The 27,238-nt window shown below is 49.3% G+C and overlaps 1 protein-coding gene across 4 annotated transcripts in view; it reads right to left on the bottom strand.

Annotated features, from left to right (window-relative positions):
- Positions 1-1,862: 1,862 nt before the first annotated feature.
- Positions 1,863-27,238, bottom strand: part of LSAMP (limbic system associated membrane protein) — a 1,203,385-nt gene continuing 1,178,009 nt past the window's right edge. For 3 of the 4 annotated variants that reach the window (XM_067546053.1, XM_067546052.1, XM_067546054.1), the window contains one exon: positions 1,863-8,954. In XM_067546053.1, coding sequence (XP_067402154.1) covers positions 8,857-8,954 — 98 coding nt within the window. In that variant the 3' untranslated portion in view covers positions 1,863-8,856. Of the gene's footprint in view, positions 8,955-21,083; positions 21,310-27,238 lie in introns of those variants that run through there. The other variant, XM_067546056.1, reaches the window with a different exon arrangement.

The following is a 27,238-nucleotide window of genomic DNA, read 5'->3' as shown; positions in this document are numbered from 1 at the left end:
TCGGCTCTAAAACGGTGAGGTTTTTAAAACAATGCTTTTGGGGCTGGCGGAGGATTGAACCCCCCACCCCACCCCACCCCAAGTGTGTGTGTGTGTGTGAGTCAGAGAGACAAGTAGTGTTGCTAATTTTGGCCAGGGCACCCAGGCATCCGTGAACTTGGGCCTCCCATCCCCACATCCACAGCTCTGCACCCCCAAATCAATCAATGGGGGGGCCCCACCTCTTTCATCTGCCCCAGCCACCCCACCATCCTGCACCCCCCCAGCCCCAAATCAATCAATGGGGGGGGGACCCACCTCTTTCATCTGCCCCAGCCACCCCACCATCCTGCACCCCTCCTCACCTCTGCAGCACCTGGGTTCTTCACTCCCCTGGCCCAGGCCTGGGAGAGCAGCTCCACCTGTGCACACCTGTCCCAGCCCATCCTCCCTCCCAGGTGTTGCAAATGAGTAAAGTTGCAGAGAGGGGAGGCGGACCTGACTCACCCATGTGCACAGGAAGGGAGGGGAGGCCCACAGACTGAACCACTCTTCACAGGAGCGGGGAACACATGGCCACGCTAGCTCTGAAAAGATAGTCTGTGATTGACCTAGCGGGCCAAAAAACAGAAGTGGTGGTGCGCCGGGCTGGCTGCCGGCAGTACAACCCAATCTGAACCCCTAGGTCCAGACTGGAGGGAGGGCAGGCCCACCCCGCCGCTCACACTGCTGTGGCGGTTTTGAGCGCACGCGTTTGCTCAGAGGTGGCACCAGTGTAGCTACCTGCGCTGGCAATGACTCCTCCTGCAGGGCAGACATACCTGAAGTGCACTTTTCATTCTGCTCCTGCCTGCACTGGGTCTGTTATTCATTCCCCCCACATGCCTCCCTGGAGGTCCCTGCTCCCTGGTGAGTCCAGTGCCACAAGGGATCATTTGGAAAACCAAATTAAATGAATGCATTTGCCAGGGATCTCACAAAACTCCAGGACTGAACAAACACCCTCACTATCCCTGCTGCAGGCAGCAGGGCCCAGTCTACTGCCCACTGAATTCCATAGAGAGCTCATCCTCCAGAGACCTCCCCTTCAAAGACGACAACGCGTTGCTGGCACAGAAGGGGAAGAAGCGTGGACACATTCAGCGTCCCAGGTGGGAGAAGAGAGGCACGCTGGCAGCCTGCATCCCATTTGGGACAAATGCTGGATGGGAAGTCTTAAGAACTGGTTGAGACAGTGTGAATACCCTTCGGTGTGATTAACACAGCATCTTATCCTGCGCACAAAAACTTCAATGGAAGTTTTGTCATCAGCACCCGTGGGAGCAGGATGTAGCCCTGCATGCCCTTATGAGAGTGAACTTTGGACACAGCTCTCACTGTACGCCACAACAGCATGCTGAAAAAGCCCTGGTTAGTTTTTCCAGGGGGACCCCCTACGCTCCCTTTGCCATTCACTGCAAAGCCATGGCCGTATGGAACGTCAATGCAACAGCTGGCATAGAATTCAATTGCTTAAGCATAGGCTGTTCCTACATCATGAGCAAGAGGCTAATCTACTCTTTTTGTACAGCATGCGTCTCAAAACATATGCTGCGTCTCTCTTTAATGGCGCGTTCACATAGAGAATAATCTACTACTGCTACCACCCACTGGAGCTACTCCTTTAGTTCATGGGGTTGGTGCCATACCAGGCGGAAACCTTGCTGCTGACCCCATGGGGGTGGAGGTGGGGTCATCACATCAGGGTCAAAGATGCATGGCTGAACAGCTCTGATTCCATTCAATAAAGAGCACCAGTGGTGTGTACCTGTCAACCATTTCATTACAAAAGCATTGCACCAAATGAACTAAAACCGTGTAGGGGGAAGGGAAATGAAGATGCATTTCTTCCTTTTCACGTTTATTTCGTTTTTGTTTTTTTTTGTTTTGTTTTTTTTAAGATCACAGAAGAGCAGAGCATTCATACATGTAAAGAAACATAAACAAGATAACAGAAGTTAAATACATTGAGAAAAGAAAAAAGAAAAAGCTTTTTGTTGGTGTCGGTTTTGTTGTTGTTGTTTTTTTTTTTCCCATTCTTTTTTGACACACACACACACACTTGCGTATTTAAAATTTTCTTCCACAGAGCTAGTATCCAAAACCAAACCAATGGCAAAAAATAAAATGGCCGTGTTCATGTTTCGTTAAAGAGAAATTCAGCTTATGTCTACGGTGCTGGGGAAAAATATATATAAAGATATAGATATATATATATTTATATGTATATAACACTGTTAATGAGGAGAGTTCTAACCACCCCACTGTGTAGCAACAAGAAGGGATTGGACCGCCTCCCTAAGGCCTGGAGGATGAAACTTGGTTCCAGCTGAGGAAATGGAACAGTTTGGGGGAGGTTGGTGGAAGCAGATTTTTACTCTCCCCCTGCCCTTTCCTTGTCTGCAGAAAGTCACCAAAAACCATGCAGCTGTTGGCTTTCTATAGACAGATTGCTAAAAGCAAATTGAGCAGTGTGTGTCATGTGGGATCTGGAAAAGGAGAGCGGTGTGGTGGCTGTGGGAGGGATTTCTGGAGGCGAGTGGCATGTGTGTATGTGTTGTAGGGTGTATGGGGAGGGATGTGTGTTGGTGTGACTGAAAGAGGGAGCAAATGAAATAACTTCAGAGCAGGAAGACACTCCCCAGTTGGGAAGTTCTCTCCTTGTGGATAGTTTCCTAGGTGTTCTTGCTCCTTGCGGCCTGCATGTGCTATATGTTATATGTAGACACACACACACACACACAAACACACACATTCCATAGGAGATGCCAGGAATTCTTAGATGGAATTGAAGGGGTTGACCGAGGACAGACAGTGGGGCTCAGTTCAATCCTTCTATTCTCACAGATACTCTGAGATATTGATGGATGGTGCCCCAATTAGGGTATCCCAACGCACATTCCCCACGGGGCTGGGGAAGTGAGCTGAAGACATACATAAATCAGGGGGACTTCCTTTGTTGGCTAGGACCTTTGCCCACTAATATGCTCCCCTAACAGCCTTGCCATGAAGTCACCCCACCACCAGCTCTGCAGTCGTGTTCTCCTGACTGTTGAGACACCCTCCCTTCCTTTAGTGGCTCCTGTTCTCCTTAATGGCTTGCAGGACTTTCTGGTGGCACTAGCTAAGCTGAACTTGCAGTGAGGTATGGCCCTTTACCTTCCATTTCCTGGACTAATTTAGAGGGGCTGTCCTCTTTTCCTGCTTTTGTCAGGCTGGCGATACAGGTGCCCACCCATGCCATGCATGGACAGGAGATCTTGCTGGCTTCCTTACCAAGTTGATTTCCTCCCTGCTGAGATAGTAAAACAGGTGAACACCTGAAATTTGGCGTTTGGGGAAGCAACCACTATAGAAACCATGTTGGAGTGTCTCACTGTAAGATACAGGGGGGAAATGGGCTTTCCCCAGCATGTTAAATAGAGGGGAACAGGAGGAAGTTTCAAAAGTTGGACACACCCCTTACTGTCAAAAGGAGTCATGCAGCTAACTCTCCCAAGCACCACAGTGGAAACAGACCCACTTTGAGACCATGTGGAGAGCCAATGGTCTTCCTCACTGACATGGCTGGGAATTCTTGTGCATGGCTTGTGAACAGCACCTGGCCCTAACTTTTTTATTAACAACATAGCTTGGAAGACCATCTCCTAGTTTAATTCTCTCTTTCCTCCTCCACCACCCTGCTTGTCATGTTTGGGGACTCTTTTCACAGTCCTTTCTGTGCATTTAAGTATAAAATGCAATACACTTTTGCACCCTCAGGAAGGAGACTTAGAACTTCCATCTCTAGCATCACCTCCCCAAGACTCTATTCCATGGCACCATTTGGTGTGGTTTGTTGTGCGATGTCAAGCACCATGAAGATTTTGGCCATGGATTGGTGGGGTCGGAGCAGAGGACATGGATTGTACTATTAGACTTGGGAGTGGAAAAGCTTCCTCACTACACAGCTGGGTTCCTTCATAAGAAGAAGCGAAGGAAATAAGCAATATGTGAAGTGACTGAAATGTCTTTTTGTGGCAGGGCTGAGAGTGAGGTTAAAATCTCCCCAGCTCCACTCTCCCAAATACCCATGAATTCTTGGTCATTGTCCCAAATTTCCTTCCAGACTTGCAACTGACCTGGGAAATGTGTGAAAAAATGAAGTTTACGCCATGGGCTCAATTTTGAAACATGGGCAGATAGGTGCATGGAATGGGTGCTCCTGGATCTAATCTGAGATGAGGGTAGATGGAATTGTGAACAGTCTGTGATTGACTATTGATCTGGCATGGGAGAAAATTGGATATTTGCCCATGATTCAGGAACAGTAAATGTTATGTAAATGGGTATAAACTCAGACCTTAAATTAGTTTACATAAAGCACGTAAACAACAACAAAAATCTTTGTTAATGTTACCATTAACATGACCCTGATGGTAACACTGGTCTACACAGCTTTGCTGGTGGAGAAAGCAGGAATTTGCGTTGCTGCTCTATGTGCCCGCAAGCTGTGGTCTGAAAAAGGCTCACAATGCTGAGATCCATGAGTTAACTGTGGATTTTCACACCCACCTTCCCAGCATTTCACAGACATGCATCACTTCATTTCTCATCCAGCCCGACACACACATGGCGATCATTCAGGTGATTCCAGAGGGCTGCATTCACGCTGTTCATTTCCTTCCAGAAAGAGTTGTCCCTGCCCCCTCCCGTTGGTAATCTGAAAAGGGTTAGAAATCTGCTAGCAAGGGGCCTTATATTAAATCTAAGTGTTTGTTCCTCTGCTTGGACATTATTGGACATCTCATGTCACTCTTGTATATTTACAAACTTGTAGAAGAAATACAATCTTTTTTTAAAATAACACTAAATGTTAAACTGCCATCACTCAAACACAATTACACCTACACTCTCAAGGAACTGGTGTCCCGTTCCAAACCCCACTGAGGGCAGGGCAGCAAGCAAGAAAGTGGATTCTGAGGAGGTGGAAGAGAAGCAAGACAATGGGGGCAGCCTCAGGGGAAAGGCTCTCCACCAGAGAAAATAGCTTTTATCCACAGGGGTGAAGAAATGATCAAGGAAGCCTCCTTTTCCTTTCTTCATGATAGCCCTGATCCTGGGAGGTGCTGAGCGACTCTCATTGACTTCAATGGAAATGGTAGGTGCGCAGGACCTCTCAGGAGATGCTCAGCAGATTCCAGGATTGGGTCCCTTTAGAAAATTAAATAAATAATCTCCCTCCACCCCCACAGCTCGCATGTTAAAGGGGCAGATACTCTGACGAGTGGAGATCCCAGAAGGGAACAAAATAACTGTCATACTATGCACTTGCATCATATTTTTCATCCGATGTAGCGGTGAGTAAATCTTGTTACCCCCCATTTTACAGAGGTGAAACACAGACTCACCCAAGAGCCCACAACAAATCAGTGACACAATCAGGACTAGAACCCAGGAGTCCTGGCTCTCAGACATCGGCTCTAGACGCAACGGTTCCTCCCAACCATCTTTTGTCTTTTCCTGTTCCAAAAGCCTGGGTTTTGGTTTCTGTTGTGGGTGTTTTTCCCAAAACAAAAGATTCAGTGCTCTTTTTAATAAAACATATTTAAAACAATTCACTGCCAGTAGCCCGGTACTGGTGAGTAACCATCGAATAACAAACCACTGCGTGCTGCCTAGTGCTCATGATCAACCCTACAATAACAAAGCAATATGTGCAGCTCCAGTCATCAGTGACCCTACCATAACAAACCAGTGTGTACCTCGCAGCACTTAGGAGAAACCCTACAATAATGAAACAAGGTGTTCAGCCCAGCCCTCATAAACAACTCTGCAGTAACAAATCAGTGCGGGCAGCCCACCACCTGTGAGCGACCCTACATTAACAAACCAATGAACCAACATGTGGAAGAGGGTGCATATTCCATCCTAAAGTGCAAAATCTGCTACTGGACTCGTGCTTGCCTCCTGCCCCCACAGCAAAACCCTTCAGACTCAAAAAGCAGGGGCTAGAGGGATCCTGTCTTACGAGACTCTGGAGAGCTGATGGTCAATGGGTCACCTATAGGGTCAGGCCCAGCTTCTCAAATGTATTTAGGTGCCTAATGCCAGTGAGCTCAATGAGAGACAGGTGCTTCATTAGCTGGATCCAGTCCAACTAGGCGAGGTTGCAATGCCCATTTAGTCCCTCATGCAAGAGGACAAAAGCTGAGGCCTAACTCTGGGACACCGAGTGATTTCAAAACCCTCCCGGCCAGCGATGGCCTCAGACTATCAGGGCACCCACACACTCTAGGCTGTGATTTCTGTGGCGATTATTCTCCAACATCCCAAAACACTAAGGTCAAATTACAGCAGAGCTCACCTTGGGTCAAGATTATGCCCTTAGGGAGGGGGGGAAATGCCCGTTCCCTTCACCGGGGCTAGCCCACAGGCCCGTTTCTCTGCCCTCCTTCCTTAAAAGACACCCAGTGACTAATATTTAGCTGCAAGCCGTGGCTGGCTGTGAGAAGCCTGGCTGCCTCTTTCATTGATTGCCTGTCTCTGCCCCCGAGATGCCTAGCTCAGCAGAAACGAGGCAATGCTGCTCAGCTGCTTGATCAAGGTGAGCGCTTCCCTGCTGAGCAGGCACTGAGTTATAGGGAGCTCCCGGCAGATTTTGTCTCATCTGAGCAAAGGGGAGGATTGAAGCTTAACACAGAATTAACCTATTGCAGTCTGGTGATCAGTCTCCCCTTTCTTAAGCCTGGGCTCATTGCAGGGAGATTCCCATCCTACCACCCCTACATTTTTTACAGCAAATTCCAGGCTGATTTGAATTGTATTTATTTGGGAGGGGTGGGATGGAAAGAAGGGAATTTTGCTGCTTAGGAAATTGGGGGAATGCGGAGCACCTGCTTGAGTAGGACACAGTGAAGGCCAGAGCACAGCCCACATTTAGCAGCCCTGTCCCCTTTCACAGCTGTTCAGCACAGCCAATGGGCTACGTGGGGCTCTTTAGATTTCCACCTGTTCCATTGAACAAACCACAGCCTGCAGGACCGGGTGCTGAAAGGGCAGATTCCAGCTGATAGGTAGCATTTCAGTAACTTTGTTTCCAGTGATCTGCTCTGTGACCCACCAACTCTTCTTCAGCAGGTGTCACTAGAGTTTCTCCCATCAACCACCTCTTCTTCTGACCATCCAGAGAGCAAGGATGTCAAGAAGCAACTTAGCAACCTTATTGATACGTTATATATAGGTCAACGAATTGCTTACCCCCCCCCTTATATCTCTCTTAAATGCACCATCCAAAGCTCCTTTCCTGTATGTCAAGAATTTTAGCCCCCAGCTTTTTTACATTCCCAGGTCCTGGGACACTTTCTGAACCAGTTTGCGTTTTCTTTAAAGTATCAAATTAAAGCAGCTCCATCTAGGTATTTTCATGGTGGCTGAGAAGGATATTTACACATCTACTGTGATTTTAACAAGGCAGACAGAGGGATAGAAGGTTTATTTGTATAGCAATACTGAATGGCCATGGAAAACCACTTGGAAGCTTTTCTGTTAAGAGATATTTACTGTCCATACCATACTGACAGGTGTGGAAGGTCAATGAAGCCCAGGTTACGTCACTGATTACTTCTCTTCCCAGCCACCCCAGGAGTCGGTACTGGAGCAGTGCTCTTGAAGCTCTGCCATATATGGGCCTACGGGGTAAGTCACATTGATTTTCTACCTCTTTGGACATACACATAAGCACTGACGTGAAGCAGGAGCCACTATTCTGATGCATTAAAGTTGAGTGCCAGCTGGGTGCGGGTGAATCAGGGAAGGGTTAAAAAAGGATGGAGATTGACTCTTCCAAGCAATAGGGCCAGGAGGATGTCACGGCAAAAGCCAGTTGGGAAGCTGGGGGTGAGGGCCCAGCTGAACCCATGCTTTAACTGATGCCCTCTGCCCCCCACCCCCCAATCTGCCCATGTGATCTCGCAGCACCGTGTCTCACATTTACGATGCAGAACTTTATCTACAGCATGATGAGCTTATGTACATATGGACCATTCCCTTCGCATGCTTTAGAGAGAGAGACACACACACACACACAGAGACACACACGGGAGACAGAGACACCCGGCCAAATACAGGGGGAGAAGAGGAGAATAAAAACTGTGTGTTTTTAGCATAGTCAACATAGCATGAGCTCAGGGCAGAGAGGGAGGTATTGTCAGAGAGGGGAAGCAAGGGAATGGGCCAACGAGTGTGCAAGGAACTGGGGGAGGAGGAGGCATGGCGTTTCTTCATGGGACACCAGTGTGTGAAAGAGATCTGGATTACTGCTTTCCAAAAGTCTGAACTGGCTGGGAGTCAGCTCACCAAATGGCCAAGGGAATCAAGGGGTTAAGTAGCTACAAACATCACAGCAAAGCCCTTCGCTTTCAGAAGATGAAAGAAAGAGGACTAAGGAAAGAAGGGGAAAAACGAAGGGAAAGCAAGAAAAAGGAATCATCTGGTTGGTTGGGGTTTTGTTTTTTTTTACATCTCGGCGTCTTTGGCACAACGCGGTCCCCGCCCAGCGCCCCGTTCTCTCCTGCGCTCCGCGTCGCTTTCCGGGTGGTCGATGGCTTGACAGACGTCTTGTCATAATTCAGAATAAATGTTGCTGATTCTTCTTCGCTGTGATTTTCCCCCCCTCTTTGTTCCTGAACACACAAAAGTTGTGGAAGAACCAGTCCTCTCCCTCTCTCTCTCTCTCTCTCTCTCTCTCTCTCCCCCTCTTTTTCTCGCTCTGTCTCCTGTATGACGCGTTTTGTTTTGTGTGTAGTTGTTGTTGTTGTTGGTTTTTTTTTAATTTTTTTTTTTTTAATTCTGATCTTATTAACATTTGCTAAGTAGGCAGAGCATGGACACTGCCAGCAGCCACAGTGGTACGGCCAAACTCATTGAACCGTTGTCTACTCTCCCTGTGCCGGGTCCTGTAGGGAAAGAGTGGGAAGGAAGAGAGAAGAGAACAGGTTACATACAGCAAGGAAGAAACAGCGTCAGCAAGGAACACGTTGCTGGCCTTCAAAGGCACAGACTCACAGCGGCTGTGCGCAACCTACATGCAGTGCGCCCCTGCCGTTCCCTATACTGCCTCCTTCTGGGAAAATCTGGGACTGGACGTGCGCTTCTCTTGCTTGCCAGAATTCCTGCAGCGTGTCCTGCTGGGAAAGTCTGGAACTGCAGTACCTGGGAGCTCTCCAGAGCCAGTGCCCTTGTTCCGTTCCCTACTGCACTTCCTGCTGGGGGAGGCTGGCACTGGAGTAGCTGTGAGGTTTCCCACATCCAGCACCATTCCTTACAGTGCCCCCCTGTTGAGAGAGGCTGGGCCTGTTGGATAGTCGCTATGAGATCCAAAGCAAGCCGGCTGTATTCTATCTTGCTTTAGCTTTCCCTAGTGGCGGCAGCCTAGTCTAGCTTTTCACCTCCCTCCTTGTGGTGGCCCTTAAACATCAGGGCTTGTTATAATTCTGCACATTGATGGTATCTGTTTGCAGCCAGATGCCGGCTCCTCAGGGGCTGATTCATGACAGCAGTCCAATCAATGAAACATGGAACCAATCAGTGAATGCCTTCAGTCCCACGGGAGGTGCCGTAATTATTTGTTTGTTAATTGGGAGGAGGAACAACTTCCATTTAACTTTTATGACCCCGTGATGCTGCACCTTGAGGGGAAGGAGTCCCGGCAAAGCTTTGATTTTCACAGGGTTGGGGGAGTGGGGTGAATGGATGCATTACCCTGCACCAACAAATAACATAGACTGTCTATGTCCTCTCACAAGTGACAGCTCATCCATCCTCCCATTTATGGCTCTCCTTCCTGGACTGTTTTTAAGGCAGAGAGGCTGTTTGTCATTCTCCCTGCAGTGCCAGACATTGGTAATTTTTTATACCACAATGTGTGTGATGTGGTAACTGTTTATGTGAGCATTGCCCAAGCTCATGTGTGGTTGTGCAGGAACCGTGGGATGTGCGTATGAGGCATGTGTTTGTATGGACAGGTGTATGGTGCATGGGGAAGAGTCAGGCTGGCTAAGAAGACATGTTCATTACAGCAGGGAAAACTATTTATTGTGAATAATATCCTTTACAGGACAGTCTGACAGAATTTAATAAGGACGGAACCAACAGCGCTCTACAGAAATTGTCCGCAGAACCTATAAAATTTAACACAGAATGAGTCTCTATAGGGTTTTTTGAGCTGTGCTATGGAATTTTATAGCAGGGATATAATTCTCTATTAAATTCTATATGGTGTTTAAGAGAAACAAACCCAAGAGAGGGGTTTTCATTATTCATGCAATTCTGTAGGCTTTTCCCAGATGAGATTTGTTACTACCACAGCTCTTTGTTTAGTCAGCCAGCTGTTAGTGACCTGATCCCATTTCTTCTTTATTAGGAAATTTACGCTGAGTCATGTGGACATACCGTTTTCAGCCTGTGGGCTACTTCTCCAGCTAGTCACCCTTCAGCTTGGTCACCTAAGTCACATGGTATTGTTTCTGAACTCTGGTGGGGTGCCAGAAACTTTTTAAACAAGCGAAGGCTCAAGAGTCAACCATGCACTTACCCCTTACAAATCCTGAGACCACTCATCACATTTGCAGTCAGTGGTTGACTGAACAGTCATGCATAATCAATAATCTGACCCCACACATCATAGCGAACGCAGCAGGGTCCTTTTACTCACAAAAATGTCTGTGGGGGCAGGCTTTTTATTATTGCAGATAGGTGATTCTGGGCAGAGAGATGTGCATGCACGTTATAGGTGTGTAGTATGCACATGTGAACCTAAGCATGTTCGTGTGTGTTTGTGTGCATGCATGTGTGTGTTCTGGACATGTACCCATATCAGTGCATAGATATGTGCATGTGTTCCATGCACTCTGGATTGATGAGCAGTATTTATGGCTAGGCCTGAACAGGTGTGTGTGTGTGTGTGTGTATTCCTGCTTGTTTGTGTGTGCTGGTGATTGCACACGTATCAGTGTGTGAAGGTGTGTGTGCCCCCATGGAGTGATGTGCGTTATATATGTGTGAGCCTGTGAAGCTGTGTGTGTGTGTGCGCGTGAGTTCTGGTGACTTCATATGTATCAGTGCATGGGTGTGTGTGTGTGTATGCCTCTGTGGGCATTGTGAGTCTCTGTAGACATGTGTGCCAGTGACTGTTCACAGAGCAGTGTCTATGTACATGCCAGTGGGTAGAGAGATAACACATGCATGTCATCATATGTGTCTCCATGCCGGCATATACATGAATGCATGTGATGTGCTTTACAGATGTGACATCATCCGTAGCCAAGTTAGCCTAGTAGCTGGCTGTTCAAGAGTGGTTTCAGTGCCTCCAGGAGCAGGGTCCATAGTGTCACGTCTCAGGAACGTCAGACAGACTGGCCTGCTCCACTCTCACCATCTCCCATCCAGGGCTCTGTTACAAGCCTCATCCCCAAAACAGGCCAGGGAGGGATGGGATGGCGGGGGCGCTACAGAACACATCTGAGTCTATGGGGGACGCACCCGGGTCTAGGAGTCTCCAGGAGGGGAGGTATGGTGGGGACATGGTGGTGAGTCTGGGAGGGGATACGGTTGGGCCAGGTACTGCTCATGCTCAGTAGTATCAGTGAGTGCGCGATGACGACTGTGTTCCTGTATGCATGCACAGCCACGTCTGTGGATGAGCAAATGTGTGTAGCCATGTGAGTCCTTTGCAGTAGTGAAGGCACTCATGTGGTTCTGCATACGTGGGACACAGTCACTTCTGCGGCTAACGAGCCTTCCTGGCTGTTTTCAGTCAGGCCAAGTCTAGTCACATGGGGATCCAGTTTGGAAGCTCAGACCACCCGTCTAGCCCCACCCCAAATTTCCTGGCTTGCACATTCCTCCAGTCAGCATTAACGGACTGTACAGTGTACTTCACACTTGAGGCTCATCTGACGGGATCCGGTCCGTATGAATAACGCTTCCCCCTCCAGTCACTGTTTTGCAGGACAGCTGTCAACCTTCTCTAGCGCATCCCTTCACCTTCTGTCCCATCTAAGACCTGATGGATTCAGAGCTGACAAGGCTGGTGGTATTTCATCACTCCTGACCCTGTGTAGAGATGGGGCCGAGCCCACATGCACAAATCTGAGCAGAAAAAAACCTTGTGGGGGACTGAGATTCAAACCCAGCTCCCAGTTTGGCATGTGACCCCTTCTGCAGTAAAGGGCTCGAGCTACAGGGTATTCACTGTCTGGATCTAAGATCCAGATTTTACTGCTCTACTCTTAACCCCTCATCCATGCTCCCTGAATGCCACCAGCATTTACCATGCCCGTGTGCATTTATTCCAGGAAGACAGATGGCAAAGTCCCTGAGGAGGGAGAGGCAGGGAAGGAAGGCCAGTGGCAGCGTCTGCATGAAGTTCTTGTGAGCTGGAGTGAACCACACCCAGGCATGAAGCAAATACAGGAATCATTTGTACTAGGGCTCCTCCTCCAGCAGAGAGAGGCTGATGTACAGTCTTTTTGCGCCACCTGCTGCCCATTACTACCCATTGCAGCAAGACCCAGCTGAGTGTAAAAATGACACCCAGTAATGACCTCTGTCAATGTAGTCTGTTTAAAACACTTTTGGTGGGCTCCCTCTGCTTATCATTTCCTAGCACCTTATTTTAGCTCCAGACCTCTGGCTGCTACAGTGCGTACAGTTCCAGCTTGTCTTTGGATCACTTCACCTGCTCAAGAAGCTGACGAACTGATAGCACTGGCTACACCCAAGTATAAAGCTGTCAGGTGCTGTGCAAATTTGAGCCCTGTCCTTCAACCCACCAATGATTCTCTGTTATGCCAATGATCTCCAGTTTTGCACTGACGCACCCACTTGTATCTGGCCTCCCCACACATCTCTGCCAAGGCCTTTCACTCCTGATCTGCAGAACGCCCTGCTATTCCAGTCCTGAGAAGATAGAAGACAGATGCTGAACTTGGTGAAGGGTCTGTTTTTCTGGGAATACATGCACAAAATGCATGATTAGACCGGATTCCCTGGACTCCTACCACTTGTATGCCCCCAAATATATTTTAGCGCAGGGCTCCAGAAGCAAAAAGCCATTGCGCTAACCAACTGTATCTTATATCTCTTCAGAGGTCAGTGTACACCCATTTGTTTGTCTCAGACCACAGATGAGTGCATGCTCCCAAATTTGTATTAGGAACCAGCTCTCAAATACCTGACTTCATGGATTAGGTTTGGATTCACCCTGTCTACCAAACAAAGAAGTGTCACCTTTAAATGGCTACAGAGGGGCTTGGTTTACAGCATCTGATACCTCTTTCATTTCCTACTCCCCCTCCTGGGCCTAGAACCTTTGTTCTGTGATTGTGGTTTGCACATTGACCTCCTGCGTTAAGCTTTCCCCCTTGTTATTCGGTAGCACAGTTGGGGTCACGATCACTCGCCATATGTGAAAAGCATTTCTTTCAGTTTAGCCAAGGAAGGAAACTGTGCTTCAGAGAAAAGATTAATGGGAACATGTAGAAGAATTCACCAAAAAAAACCTTGAGATCTCACCCAAAGAGCAAATGAACTGGAAGTGGCAGCAACAGAATGGAAAAGCGCCACAATGTTTGCATATCTTCTCAACCATCCCTATATTTGCAGCTTTGCATATGACTAACGCTGATACAATGACATCAACAGGCTCCATGTTTCTTATCTCTCAGTGACTCCAAAGCAAATGGGTCAGTTTACAAATTAAAAGCTGGTTTAGCTAACTACCCCCTCAGCCTGCAACCTGAGAATCTCGCGGGGCTCTTTCCTTCTCACGCATCAGTACCAATAAAGGTTCTGCAGGCTAGATTCTGCCTTCTGGAACACCTGTGTGATTCAGAGGATTTGTACAGACATAATCGATTGATACATAGGCCTGAGATAGTTATGCTCTTAGCTGTACTGCTAGGTGCCTAAGCCCACCATTTAGACACCACTGACATTTTTAAAACCTCCTCTCAGCTGCTCCCTAGCTCTGTAAATGCCTAAGTCCCCTAGGCACATAAGTTTCCATTGGTTGGCATATTCAAAACAGCCTAAGTACGGCTACCACCCCACAGCCAATGAGCAGCTCAGAGCCATAGCATCAGCCAAAGTTGACTGTATCCCCAAAGCAGGATTCTCAGACTAGGTGGGAGACATCTATCTCTAGCTCACCGGTGGGCATGCCTAACACCTGCTACCTCTCAGCCCTGCAGCTGGAGGGCACCTGGCAGACCACTGATGGGGAAGTGAGGGCAGCATAAGACCCACACAAAAATACAGCCGGGGGGGTCACAGAAAAACGTATGGTGAGTGTAAGAGACGTATTGAGTGTGACCAGGAGAAAGACAGCGAGAGTTTGGCTACTAAGACATGGGCTACCTAAGCAGCTGTCCTGGCGTAGTTGCCTCATTCCAGGACAGGGTTCGTGGCTGAGATTCCTGAACAGAGCGAGATGCCTACGTCTCGCCCGTCAGCCAGCCAAACTAGGTCAACTGCTTAGGCGCCTAAACCCCATTCCTCTCCCTGCCTCGCCCCTCAGCATTTCCTGCTGGCTAGCTTAGGCAGCTTGCTGGCTTCTAGGATCTCTTAGGCACCTAATGCTCCCCATGCATTGTATAGGGATCCTGGAGCCCAGAGCTTGAAGTATACTTAGACACCTAACTCCCATTGAAATGGGTGGGAGTTTGTGACATCTGGTACCCCTGTAGTCACCCCTACACATGTGTAATAATCCCTGTACAAAATATGCCTTGTGAAGTATCATTTGAAAACTAATAACTCCCTGATCGTTTTCTTGTGTGACCTATGTATGCCATGTGTATTATGAGTTATGAATGTATGCTGGAACTATAACTAAAGTGTGGTCAAACCAGAAATGTCAGGGGGGAGTTTGTAAACAGGCCTGCTTAGACAAAGGAATGTGTATTTGAGTCTCTGACCAGCCTGATCTTCCGGCAAAGACAACGAAGGTTCATTTTTACATATTAGGTAAACTAAGCCATTAAGCCAACAAATGGTGGAAGAAAAAACATGGCGCTTCTTTCACCACCAGACTCCATGTTGGTTTCCTCACAGCTTGGATAAACTTTACTTTGAGAGTAACCCTCAGAAGAATCCATTTCAAAGGTTCATTGGACTATAAAAAAGAGGGGCAAGGAAACCCCAAGTTATCTATCTTTCACCTAAGAAGACAAAGGTATCAGCCCTTTGACTTTGGGGAACAGATCTTGACTCAGGGGTTTGGTCAGACATCTAGATGGAAACGTGGTGAGGATGTTACTTTGACCCAAGTCTAGGTTGTTAAGTTTTAAGTATTATAAAGTGTTTCATCTTTATTTCTCTTGTAACTATTTCTGACTTTAATCCTTATAGCTATACTCACTTAAAATCTCTCTGTCATTAAATAGACTTGTTTTATTTAAACTGAACAGTTTGGTAACTCCAGTTAAAGTTACAAACTGTTGAATATTGACTCCTTAAAGGAGCAACAAACTTTAACATGGCTCTGATTGTTCCAGAACAGGGCTGACCATTTCAGAACGTACGTTTTTGGTCATATTTGGGGCTGGGGAGAGTGTAGAGTCACCATACCAGCTGTTAAAGAAGGTTGGTGGAGGCCAATGGAAGGCTGTGGAATTGCAGGTGGGCTTCAGGATCCAAAGTGTTGGAGCAGGGCTGCTCAGGACACAGACATAGCGGGCATGCTTGTGAGCATCCCAGGCAGAGAGCCACAGTGGCAAGGCATTGTGAGGCTGTGACACACTGTACCCCCTTGTTCACCCTTATAGTGTAATTGTGGAGTGTTTTAACAGTGGCATACGGAGAGCCTCCGACGTCTGGGGGCCAAACCTACAGTTATGCCTCCCCAGGCCTCATGCCCCCACGTGCAGGGCAGCTGCCCCAGGGAGGCGGGGGGGGGGGGGAGGGTCTGTACCTGTGGGAGGAGGCGTGAGGCATGGGGGGGGGGGGGGGCGCAAATGCAGGCTTGGCTCCGCCGGCCCCTCTCCCCACAATTACCCACCACGCAGCGCCCGCATCTCCCACTGCAGCCCCGTAGCCCAGCGCCGGCTTGGATGGGGTGGCCTCACCCCCTGGCCTGGCAGGGTGGGGGTGGGGGGTGCCGGGTCGGCCCTTCACAATGGGTGAAGGTCACAGGAGGCTGAGGGGTGGCTGCTCCCACTCCTGTGCCCCCCCCCTTCCGCGCATTGTGAAGCCGCCCCATCTGAGCTGGTGCTGGGCTGTGGGGCTGGAGCGGTGGGTAAAGTGCACTCTGGATCAGCCCTTCACGACGGGTGGAGAGCGGGGGGGGGGCCAAAGAGGCTCTACGTAATATTCCAAAAGATGTGTTTCATGCCTTGAGACAGACCTAGGCAAAATTCTGCAGAGCTGAAGGGCAATTTGCACCTCATAAGGCATGCATAAAACAAACCCAGCTCTTCCAGGAACAAAGGACTAACCTGAGCATCAACAAAGGTGTCACGATAAGGGGATGCTCACTGACTTGGGACATGGATGAAGCCATACACGGACATTGTTTGTCACCTAACCCTGAAGGGGGGAGGGCAAAGGCCCAGAGGAGAGAAGAACATTTTTAAAAGAGACATTTTGCTGTTCTTTCTCTCTTCCACCTCCATCTACAAACAGCACCAAGCAACTGAAGTGCTGATCACCGGGGCAGGGCCTGACTGGAGGCAGACCAGCCAGCCTGTGGTGAGAATCATCTGAGTTTGTAAGGTTGCTGAAAGTGTTAAGCTTAGTTTAGAATGCGGTTTACCTTTTGTTTTCTCTTAATCAAATCTGACTTGGTTTCCTCTGACTTATAATCACTTACAATCTTTCTGTACTCAAGAAATGTGTTTGTTTGTTTTATCTAAAGCAGTGCATTTGGTTCAAGATGTGTTAGAGATTCCATTTGATGTGACAAGGCTGGTGCATATCAATTTAAATTGACGAACATATGAGTTTGCAGTGTTCAGTGGCAACACTGAACATTGTAAGATGGCAGTTTCTAGGGTTGCATCTGGAACTGGGGCTAGTAGCTGGTGTCGTACCATTGCATCACCCCATGAGTGGCTGGCTAGAGGCACTCACTCACTGAGTTGGGGGCAACTTGCTTGCTGGTGGCTGTGCATGATCTGCCCAGGAATGGGAGTTCATACAGCAAAGCAGAGTAAGATGGGCTCCAGGAGTGGGGGGGTTGAGGTGACACAGTGATTCACCAGTCCAGATTGCAAAGAGGAACATCACAGAGGCACTTGGGGTTCCAGGGTAAGAGCTGACACCGGTCTGGATTGCACTCCTAGAACATCGCAGCGATAGGCACCCAAATATCCTGCAGGCTCAGACCCTGCACATGTACCTCAGGGCTGTGGTTCCAGAAGGCAGCAGGCCACCTAGAGATTAGGCAGTGCAATGCCGAGTGCAGCAAAGGCTAAGTACTGCTGCGGATAATGCACAGGGGGCAGACTCCAGCGCCTGCTCTCTGCACTGTGCTGGCTTTCTGGGATTAACAATAAAAACATTCAAAGTACCACCAATATACTTCACTCCTGCCCTGCAGCACCCTCCTGCTAGTCCAGTTCTGGCTCCACACACAGCGCTGCCAATGCCCCTTGCTCCTGACCTATGGCAGCCCCAGTTATTCCAAACATGGGCTGCGCCATAACAGAAATGGCCGGTTGGTGCCAAATTTCACGATACATTTTTGATGGGTATCACCAAACTCATGTCACTTGTGACTTAGAAACTATCTGTTCCCAGGCTTTTCTCCATGTATCTGTGAAGGGCTACTATTTCCTGTGGCCTGGATTAGCCATGGGTACTGCATGGTGAAGCAAGACTTATTTTTCCAGCGCCTTTTCTTTGGGTTCAACTTTTGACAAGGCTCTATAATATAGTGTCTATGCCTCAGGCATTGCTCTTGCGGGGTGGGGCATTAACATCCTGCCTTTGCGCAGGTGGGGGAGCCTTTCGGCTTCTACTCAGTCCTGTGTAGGGAGGTGTTTGGATGCTGCGTTCTGTCAAGGAAGCAGTTGGTGAGAAGCTGCCTATTGCACTGGCCTGAGGCCTCCCCACATCCAGCACTACACAGCTGTGCTCCGAGTCATCCTCCCAGACACAGGCTGAGTTAGTGCGTGGTCATGGGCTGAGACAAAAGGAACGGCAGCTCAGCGGAGGGATGGACTGCCACATAACCTATGCAGTGATAGATCCAGCTGAACACGCAGCTCAACATGCAGCAAATGGGTCAGATGAGATAGATAATCACAGGGGGTTCTTTCCTGCCATCAAAGCTATGTGTGGGTGACCCTGTCACCCACTGGCACTGCATCAGCTGTTGGCTAGCCAGCCAGTGACTGCCTCCAGAAGGCAATCCCTGAAGTGCTACTTTGGCCCAGCAGCGCCCATCTGAAGCGGATCAGTGTCTATGCGAGGGCTGAGGCCAGCACGGGGAAGTCTGGGAAGCAGGTGAGGTCAACTCAGAGATGTGATGGGCCTGGAAAGGGGCGATACCAACCCATTGATATGTTGGTTACGTACAGGGGTGATGCTTGCTCAGCTGTGTGCTAAGTATGGGCTGATACTGGCTAAGCGTTGTGATGGGTACAGCAGGGAGATGCCAGCTCAAGGATGGGATGATGTGATGGGAAAGATACGAGAACAATGGCAGCTAAGGGCTAGCTAGGATATGAGGATGATGCAAGAATAGGCCTGGTATGGCTATAGAATGTGATGGTCTGTGACAGGGCTGATGGGGTTTGATGGTAAGGAAAAGAAGCCCAGGGATATGATGACTATGAGAAGGGGACGACACCAGCTGAAGTATGGGGTAAGGGCTGGAACTCATGTAGGTTCAGGAATGTGACGGATACAGGGAGGTGCTGACACCAGCCCAGGGTTGTGCTGATGTGTATGGGAAAGGGTGATGTAGTTTCAGGGATGGGGGGAGGGTGTTACGGGAAGGGGGGCAGTGCCAGCTCACGGATGTGGAAGCGGTGTAAGAGAAGACGTGATGTGAACTGTGGGACAGGCTCGTTGTCAGACATCGGGACCTCTCCTCCTTTCCTCTCAGTGTGATCGCCATCGCCTGGCACTCTACATTGCCTTGGCCACATCTTGGTGGAGCTGGTGCAGTGAGTTTGACTTTTTTTTTTTTTTTTTTAGAGCTTCCTTTGTCTTAGCCTTGGGTTAGAGGAAATGGGGACACCCTGGAAGAGATCCTCAAATTGCTTGGGACAGGCCGTCTGTGTTATACTCTGATAAACTTTGTCCTGTCTCAGCCACACACAAAGCTCCCAGGGAAAATGAGGGCGATACTGTATTAGCTGGAATTCTGGCATCCTTCCCCATTCCCTTTTCAGAGCATGGCCAGATCCTGCCACATAGTGGCAAAGCTGGGTTAAAAACTCTGCTGGTTAATAGCAAGTGCGATACACCACTTGTCTCCACAAGGTGGCATCCAAAGGCAAAAAAATGAGGAAGCCCTCCTGGCCAAACAGAGCTAACAGGGGCACAGCTCTGCAAATTGGAGACAAGTCCAGGTACAGATCTTATCCCAGCGTTGTGGGGACCATTGCATTTGGGGACCTGGGTGAGATGCACACAAAAGTCCCCTCCCTTCCCAAACACTAACAAACAAGGTAGCTGCCACCTCCTCCAAATGAGACAATCGAGCATCACGAGAGGAGCCTAGAGCCCAGGTGAAATTATTGCAGCAACTGCCCCTAAGCAGACTCTGCTATCTACCCACCTAGCTCTCAGTCCATTCCTCCCTAGCTCCCAGGTGCTCTCTCTCTCTCTCGCCCCTCTCCACCCCAGCTGGGAAGCAGATATTAAATCAGTCCTGTGCCATCCAGTAACTCTACATGTCATTATCGTCTGCCGGCTGCGGTGTGACACTGCAAAGGAAGAGACTGGGGTGACACCAACGTCCAACTTAACTGAGCTATTGCCACCTGGTAGGGAGCCCAAAAAAACCAGAACGTGCTGCACAGATGCTCCTGGCCACAGATGGACGGTCTAAGGTTGTGACCTGAGGTGAACGTGGCGTTAGTCAGAAACACAGAGCCCTGGTGGGGTCTGTAAACAGGATGGAGGCATCCATCGCGTACAGGGGTGTAGGCAGGAAGTTGTAATTAGCAGGTCCATGCATGGAGGCTAATCTATTGTCCCCCTGTCCTGGACTGACCTGCCATGCCACACAATGCCACAACTCCTTCAGTGGCTGCATTTAGGTAGCAAGAGCTAGCCAGTTTTGAGGGTGAGCCCCTGAGGCCCCTTCAGCTGCACGGCCCCCAAATGGCACCACAAACCTCACCAGGAATTGAACCTATGGTCACTAATATCACACATCCAGACCTCCGGCACTAGAGCGGAGTCCCTTCAACTGTGAGCCTGTTACAGACTCACCCCCAAAGGGCAACTACAGCCTCTCATCTGCAGAGGGGCTTCCTGCAGCCCTTCCCCATGCTTTCCCCTCTGTACACTGGCAGAGGAACGCCCCATGGGCCTCTCCTGCCTGGTTCCTGGGCTCAGTGAGCTGAGGGAGCCAATATGGAGCTGTGACTCAAGAAGCCCAAGGGTGTGATTCTCCTTTCGCTAACACCGGTGTCCGTCAGGAGTCACTCCCCTGAATTTAATGTCAAACCAGTGTGAGAGGAGAATCAGGCCCCGTGAGTCTTTTTTTGAGTGTGAGACCCAGGAGAGGAGAGACAGAGAGACAGGGTCTGGCTGTGATGGGGAGATGAAGGGAGGAAAAGCTAGCAGTCCTGGGAGACTATCTTTCTGGGAGCGTGTGACTCTGTGCTCCACGGCATCATAGGCCAGTTCTGTTTACCATGAAGTTCATTGATGCTCCTAGAGATGCCTCTTGGGAAAGGGGTAGTAGCGGGGAAAGAACAACCCACCCCTGAAAGGAGAAGGAGCAGGGGCAGGCCGAAAGCTAGGTCCCGCCTTCCTCCCATCCTTCCCCCGCTACCCCCCCGCAACAGCCTGCAGGGGCCAGGTTTTTACACATGCCAGCTTGTCTGCAGGAAGTCATTTTTCTACTCTGTTGACTCTGTGCCGGAGCTTCCGAAGATGAAATCTTTATTAGCATGGAGGCTTAAAAGGGAGGAATACTGTTAATTCCATTTTCAAGGTCATACTTTGAAAGTTATTAATTTCCTTCTTCCAAGGCGCTGCACTCTACTCTGAGGCTTTAGGGATTAGCAGCTTGTGCTTACTAGGGTTTGCTCGGTTGTTGGTTTTTTTTCTTTCCACCCTTCCTTTGTGCTTTGGGGGGGAAAAAAAGACACAATTCACACTCTCTGTTTTCATCATGAGCACCACTCAGGTCGCGACATGCTTGTACCTCATTCTCACGGTCAGTTAATACCTATGGAGCTTCCCCTGCTGCTTACATTCCCAGGTAGGGGTCCTACAATTAAATCTTGGGTTGGGGGACTGGGTGGGCATCAAGTCTACATAGTCAATACCCCGGCTTTTCTGGAAGCAGCCAGGTCCTCTGCATAAGCTAGGGATGACCCCACGCTAGAGCCCATCCACAGTGGCCTAGCAACTGTTCCCAGCATTTGAGAGATGGCCTGTTTTCTCCTGGCATTCTAGAGACTGTCCATATTGCTGCAGCTGCTGTACAAAGGAACCGCTCTCCTAGCTAACAAAGTCCATGATTAGAAGACCAAGTATATTCCCAAGCCAGAAAGCTGGATTTCTCTCACATCTGATCTATTTTTTATTGCAGCTTTTAGAAATTTCTGGGGTTTTACCGCTGCTGAGAAAATCATCTCTGTTCCTCTCCCCTTTCATTCTCCGCGCAACTAATGCTAGTTTTTCAAAAAAACTGGCATACTGCACATCCCACATGCATTACCGAGCCCCCTCTGGTCCTTGATCCCTCCCTGTAAGGAGCTCATTCTACAAGCAAAGCAGCTGGGGACCATATTACACAGGTCACTCCCACGGCCATTCCTGGGGAGGGACTGAGTTCTCTCCCCTAGCAAGCTTCTAGGAGAGAAGGAATCTCTTCCCTGGTCAGATTTCAAGCTGATTGTCCATGTGTGCACCAGCGTGTTCCAGCCCATCAGCAGGCAGCAATTGGTAAAGGCACACAGTCTGGTTTCTCAGTGTGGAGCAAATGGCTTGGGATAACACAGCCCCACGCATAGTGCACACAGCATTGGATACGCAGTGTGTTTGCTAAATAGATGCCTGGTAGCTCACTTAAAAATTAATAGATCCCGCAGCTGTATGTTTGTGTTTACCCCCATCTTTGTGCATGCGAAATCCTTTGGTGTGACAGGTTTTCATGGACATGAATTGTGTGTGTGTGTGTGTGGGCGGGGGGGGAGGCATGGGAATAGTTAGTGAGGGACAGTGTCTGGAAGGTAGTGGGGGAGAGGAGTGAAGGGAAAAGGGATGGGGCAGAAGGAGATTAAGGGGCGAGACGGTGGGAGAAAACAGACAGAGACGGAATGAGAAGCAGGGAAGGGAGACAGTGCAGTCATCTTAGGGACAGGAGTACTGGGTGAGACAGAGGACGGTGCAGAGAGAGCTAGAAAGGAAGCGACAGAAGATGTGTCTGCACTTTGAGTTGGGGCTGATTCCCAGCTCGAGGAGACACACCCACATTAGCTGTGATCAATTGAGTGGAGCTGCGGCACTGCAAGCAGCAGGTGGGGCTAGCCACCCCGAATATGATCCTGTCCCCAGCTGTAAGGGCGTACTCGGGGCAGCTAGCTCCTCCTGTGACTCGCGCTGCCATGGAGACATTTTTAGCATGCTAGCTCGATCAGAGCTAGCATGGGTATGGCTCCTTGAGCTGGGAACTACACCTTCAGCTCCAGTGTAGGCATACCCAGCGGGAGACAGCGAGAGCGATCAGAAAAAGATAATGTAGCATGAGAGAGAGAGGCCTGAAGGGAGATAGAAGACAAGAGGGGAGCACAGAGCTGTAGCGAAGGGAAAAGGGAGAGAGGGACAGAGGTAAATAGAAGGGGACAGAGAGATAGTGGGGAGAGGAGTTGGGCACGGAGATGGGCTGATGGAAAACACTTTTGTTTTTCCATTTGGTGAAGGTTTCCTTTGTGCCTTGTTCTGCCCTAGGCTGTGTTCTGGCCACTTGACACGCCACCGCAGCTCTTCTGTGAACAAGCCTTTGTTAGTGTGGCTGTGAGCATGTGCGTGCACACGTAGCAATTACTGCACTTGGCAAATGAGCTGGCGAGTGTCTAGTTATTGTGTGCATATTATGTGCCTGCATTTGCAGGAGTAGGTGTGCATCTGCTTTTGGTGTGTGATCAGGGTTGTGTGTAAAGTGTGCATGTGAGTGTCTGCAGGTGGGCAGTGAATAGATGTGTGCGTGTGCATGAACAGATGCTGGGATGTCTCCATTATGTGCACAGCTATCTATGTATTTCGGGGGCCTGACTCTCAAAGGCCCCATTGTATTGCTCTGGAAGCATAAAGGACCCTTGTTGGCGGAAATGGCCTCCTGAAAATGCCCTCTGGCATAGAGCTGACAGGGACTCGACATGGGTGCTGCTCCCCATTCCTGTTGTCGGGGGTGGATGGGGGCAGTGTGTGAGCGCACTGTGCTATGACTAGTCTCTGCTTACAGAATGAGTTAGAGCAGCCCTGAGCTTGCTCTAACTTACACTAAGGGCCAGATAAGGCCCTGCATAGCCCCAGGATGGGATGGGAGCTAGGTTTTGTGCTATGCCTCTCAGGAACCACAGCACAGAAGGTGCAGCCTAGAAGGAGTGGGGCAAAGGGGTCTTAAAGCCACCTTTGCATCTCCTGGCTGGGGGCCAGAGTTGTCCCCGACATATATTAGAGCAGCTTTGGGGGCTGCTCTAACTTATGGCAGCCTCCCAATGGCTGTCATTGGGCTGTTCGCCAGCTTAGACACTCTCTACTTCCTGCTCCCAGCATGCCCCCATGCCATGGACTGCCAGAGAGGCAGGGCAGCGCTGGGTATGTCAGACCTACCCTGCTCCTGGAGAAGCTTCCCCACAGCTACTGTGACCCCTGCATGTTATTGAAGCAGAATCTGGCCTGGGGCTTCAAACTCCCTTAGTCCCCCCCACCTCCATCTCTACCCCACCTGCAGGAACAGATTAAATGAGAGTCAGGCCCTAGCCATAGGTCTCTGTGTGTGTGTGTGTGTGTTTGAATAGCCAAGTGTACACTAGAGCTGTCATGTGCCTTGTGTGAACAGCCCTGAGTGTTTTCATGTTTGAGCTGATGTGGCTGAATTGTAGATCTCGTGTGAGCAGATGTGCGTGTCCTGTGGTTGTTGGGTGAGTAGGGGGGCGTGGGTGTAAGTATGGGTGTGAGAGTGGCTCTGTGTGCCCCCTAGCGCTCAAAGCCCGGTGCGGTAACTCCAGTGGCGCAAAGTGGTCTGAAAACTGCCCTGAACAGCCCTTGTGTGTGGGACTGCTTGAGTGGAGCAGAGCCAAGGGTGGTGGCTTTTTGCTACCCCAGCCCAGCCCCCAGGAACGGAGGTGTGTGTGTGGTGGGGGGAGGGGGATCTGGCTGGAGCAGGTTGTGCACTGGTGATTCCTGATGGAGCCCGGCCCCTATAGGGCTGTTATAACCCATTACAACTTAGAGCAACCCTAAGGCTACTCAGTTTCACAGGGGGGCTGCACTGGCCCTTGGCTGGCTCCAGGTGCGGGGTGAAGTGGAAAGGTGGCACACAATCCTTTCTGGTTGCTCCTAGGCACCTGAGGATTGAGCCCTAGGCGTGGTGTGTATCTCCATGTGTGTGAGTAGGTGAGTCCACTGGAGGTGTTGGGAGAGTTGGTTCAGGTGTGTGTGTCAAGTCCTGCAACACCTGTCATATACGTTGCCTGGCCTGGCCTGAATGAAGCTGCCCTGGTTATGTCGCATCCTCTCCAATGCATGAACTATTTGCACTGATTCTCTTCCTGCTCCCATGCTCCAGCTTGCCAGCCCCACAAATCCATTCCCAGAGTGCAGAGGGGCGTACAAAGAACAGAATAAGCCCCATTTCCCCTTGTTCTCCTTCCCAACAGACCCTCCCTTTTGCTAGCCCTTTAGCTGTTCGATGGGTGCAAGCTTTCCTGTCCTCCGGGGAAGCATGCCAGGAGGACTCTGTTTTTCTGCGAGCCTGATTTGTTTGGAGAAAGGTTTTTTTTTTTTTCCCCTGGTTGTTTTTGTTTTCCGAGAGAGTGCTGAGACAGCTGTATTAATCATGCAAGCCCAGCCATGTGTAATGTGCTTTATCAACGGCAGAGCAAGCACTGAATGGCAACCGGTACGCAAATGGGCCCAGCACTGTGCCTGAGACTAGAAGATAAACCCGACGCTTCCCAAAGTGACTTACCATCATGGGTTAGTGAATGGAGAGGCTGTTCACTCGGGACAATAACCAGATGGGAGGCCAATTTGTTAGGCAAATTCCTTAGTGGTTTGCAAAGTGGAAATGGTGAAGGAGGATGGCCGGGGAAGGGGGGGGGGAGGGGAGTGTTTCTATTCAAGGATTAAAAAAAGAAGTGATGTTCGTTCCCTCCCCACCTTACTTTAATTTCAGTGTAGCTTTTCACAACAGTTCTGATACTGGGAAGGCAACTGAAAAAGGAGGATGGGAGAGAGAAAGGGAGGGAGCAGGGGCTTTTATATGTATTTGTTATAAACTTGATATAAGAGTTATATCCCCCACACACAAGTAAAGAGCCTAGGGTAATGGTTTAAGGGACTATATTGTTATTCCCTGAATGCTCATATAGAGGCATCAGGAGATGGTTTTAAGCAGTGCCAAGTGGTGTGTTTCACAGCTGAACCTGTAGTTCTTTCAAGTTCTGGGTTGTCTGGGTCTGGCTGGGGTAGGTTCTGTCTGAGCGCTAGTCTAAAAACCAACCTGTCCACGGTACCGCTCAAACTGTGCAACCAACAACCATGCCCGGCAATTGATTACCCAGGGTGATGTGATTTCTAATCCATTCAATTTAGATAGGGATTTTTTCCAAGATTCTAACCCAGAGCCCCCTCTACACCCCTAAGGCCTGAACACAGTCTTGCTGCTATGCTCTCTGTGCAGCAAACAGTGCTATACCCAAGTCAGGCAGCAGCTATGGCTAAAAATGGCTTCAAGTGCGTTTACCACCTCATAGCAAGGGCAAAGGTCGAATTGAAGTGCATTTCCCTAGGTTTTCCAGTCCTAGCTCTCAGCCTCCTCCTCCCTCGTACTCAGCTCATTTGATTCTCCACAGCACTGCAGCTGGAGAGGGTTATGCAAATATAGGCAATCGCAGGCTCATTTTGGAATAAATCAATTTAAATTAAAATTAATGAACAAAAAGTACAGAAACAGAGCAAGCAATAAAACTATTTCTCTCTCTGCTTTTTGGGGGATGGAGGGAGGAAGCTGATTTTTGTGTGTGTGGGGGGGAACACAGGCTTTTTGAGCCTTGACAAATGTTAGCACAAGCTAATGTTAGCTGTTATAATAATGATACTGAAAGACTTGGCCTTTCTCTAGTTCCTCATTCAGGATTTAAGGTGATGTTTCTTGACTTGAATTAATTCTCTCACCTCCCTCAAAGATCAGTAGTATTATCCCCATTTTACACACGGGGAAACTGAGGATCAGACAGGGCATGCAACTTGCCCCCCAAGGTCACAAGAATCAATGATGAGTCTCGGGTAGAGACAGGAACAGAATTCAGGTGTGCTGATGTCCAGGTTTGTGCTTTAGTCACCTCTCCTTTCTGCTCTGTTGGCCAGATTTTCAAAAGAGCTCAGCATCCCATGTGATCATGTACTCAGGTGCCAAAGGGTACGTCTTCACCACAGAGTTAGATCAGGTGATTGGCACCCACGCTAACCTAGCCCCGTCTGAGCATCCACACTGCAAAGCCAAACCCAAGCCACAGCCATGTTGTTGCATCTTACACTGGTGCTGTACTCACCAAATGGGAACTGGGTTTGTTTGAAAATCTGGCTTGATAACATCAGCGGGAAGCCTTTTGAGTGCTGAGCCCTACTTTCTGCTTAGGGTGGCAGATTTTAAACAAGTGAACTTCTGCTGGGAGGCAGATATCTGAAGCCAACCTGCAATCCAGTTACGTGACAGAGGTGCATCCGGATCATGCACTATCTACCATTAGATAATGATGAGCTCAGCCTGAACTGTGGCTCCAAATACCCTCTGAACTTTGAGAAAGTTCTGATCCAGATA

Source organism: Emydura macquarii, unplaced genomic scaffold (assembly GCF_026122565.2).
Source record: "Emydura macquarii macquarii isolate MOO-44397 ecotype Brisbane River unplaced genomic scaffold, CSIRO-AGI_Emac_v2 contig_1119, whole genome shotgun sequence".
Taxonomy (NCBI): domain Eukaryota; kingdom Metazoa; phylum Chordata; order Testudines; family Chelidae; genus Emydura; species Emydura macquarii.
This window is presented reverse-complemented; position numbering and strand designations above follow the sequence as displayed.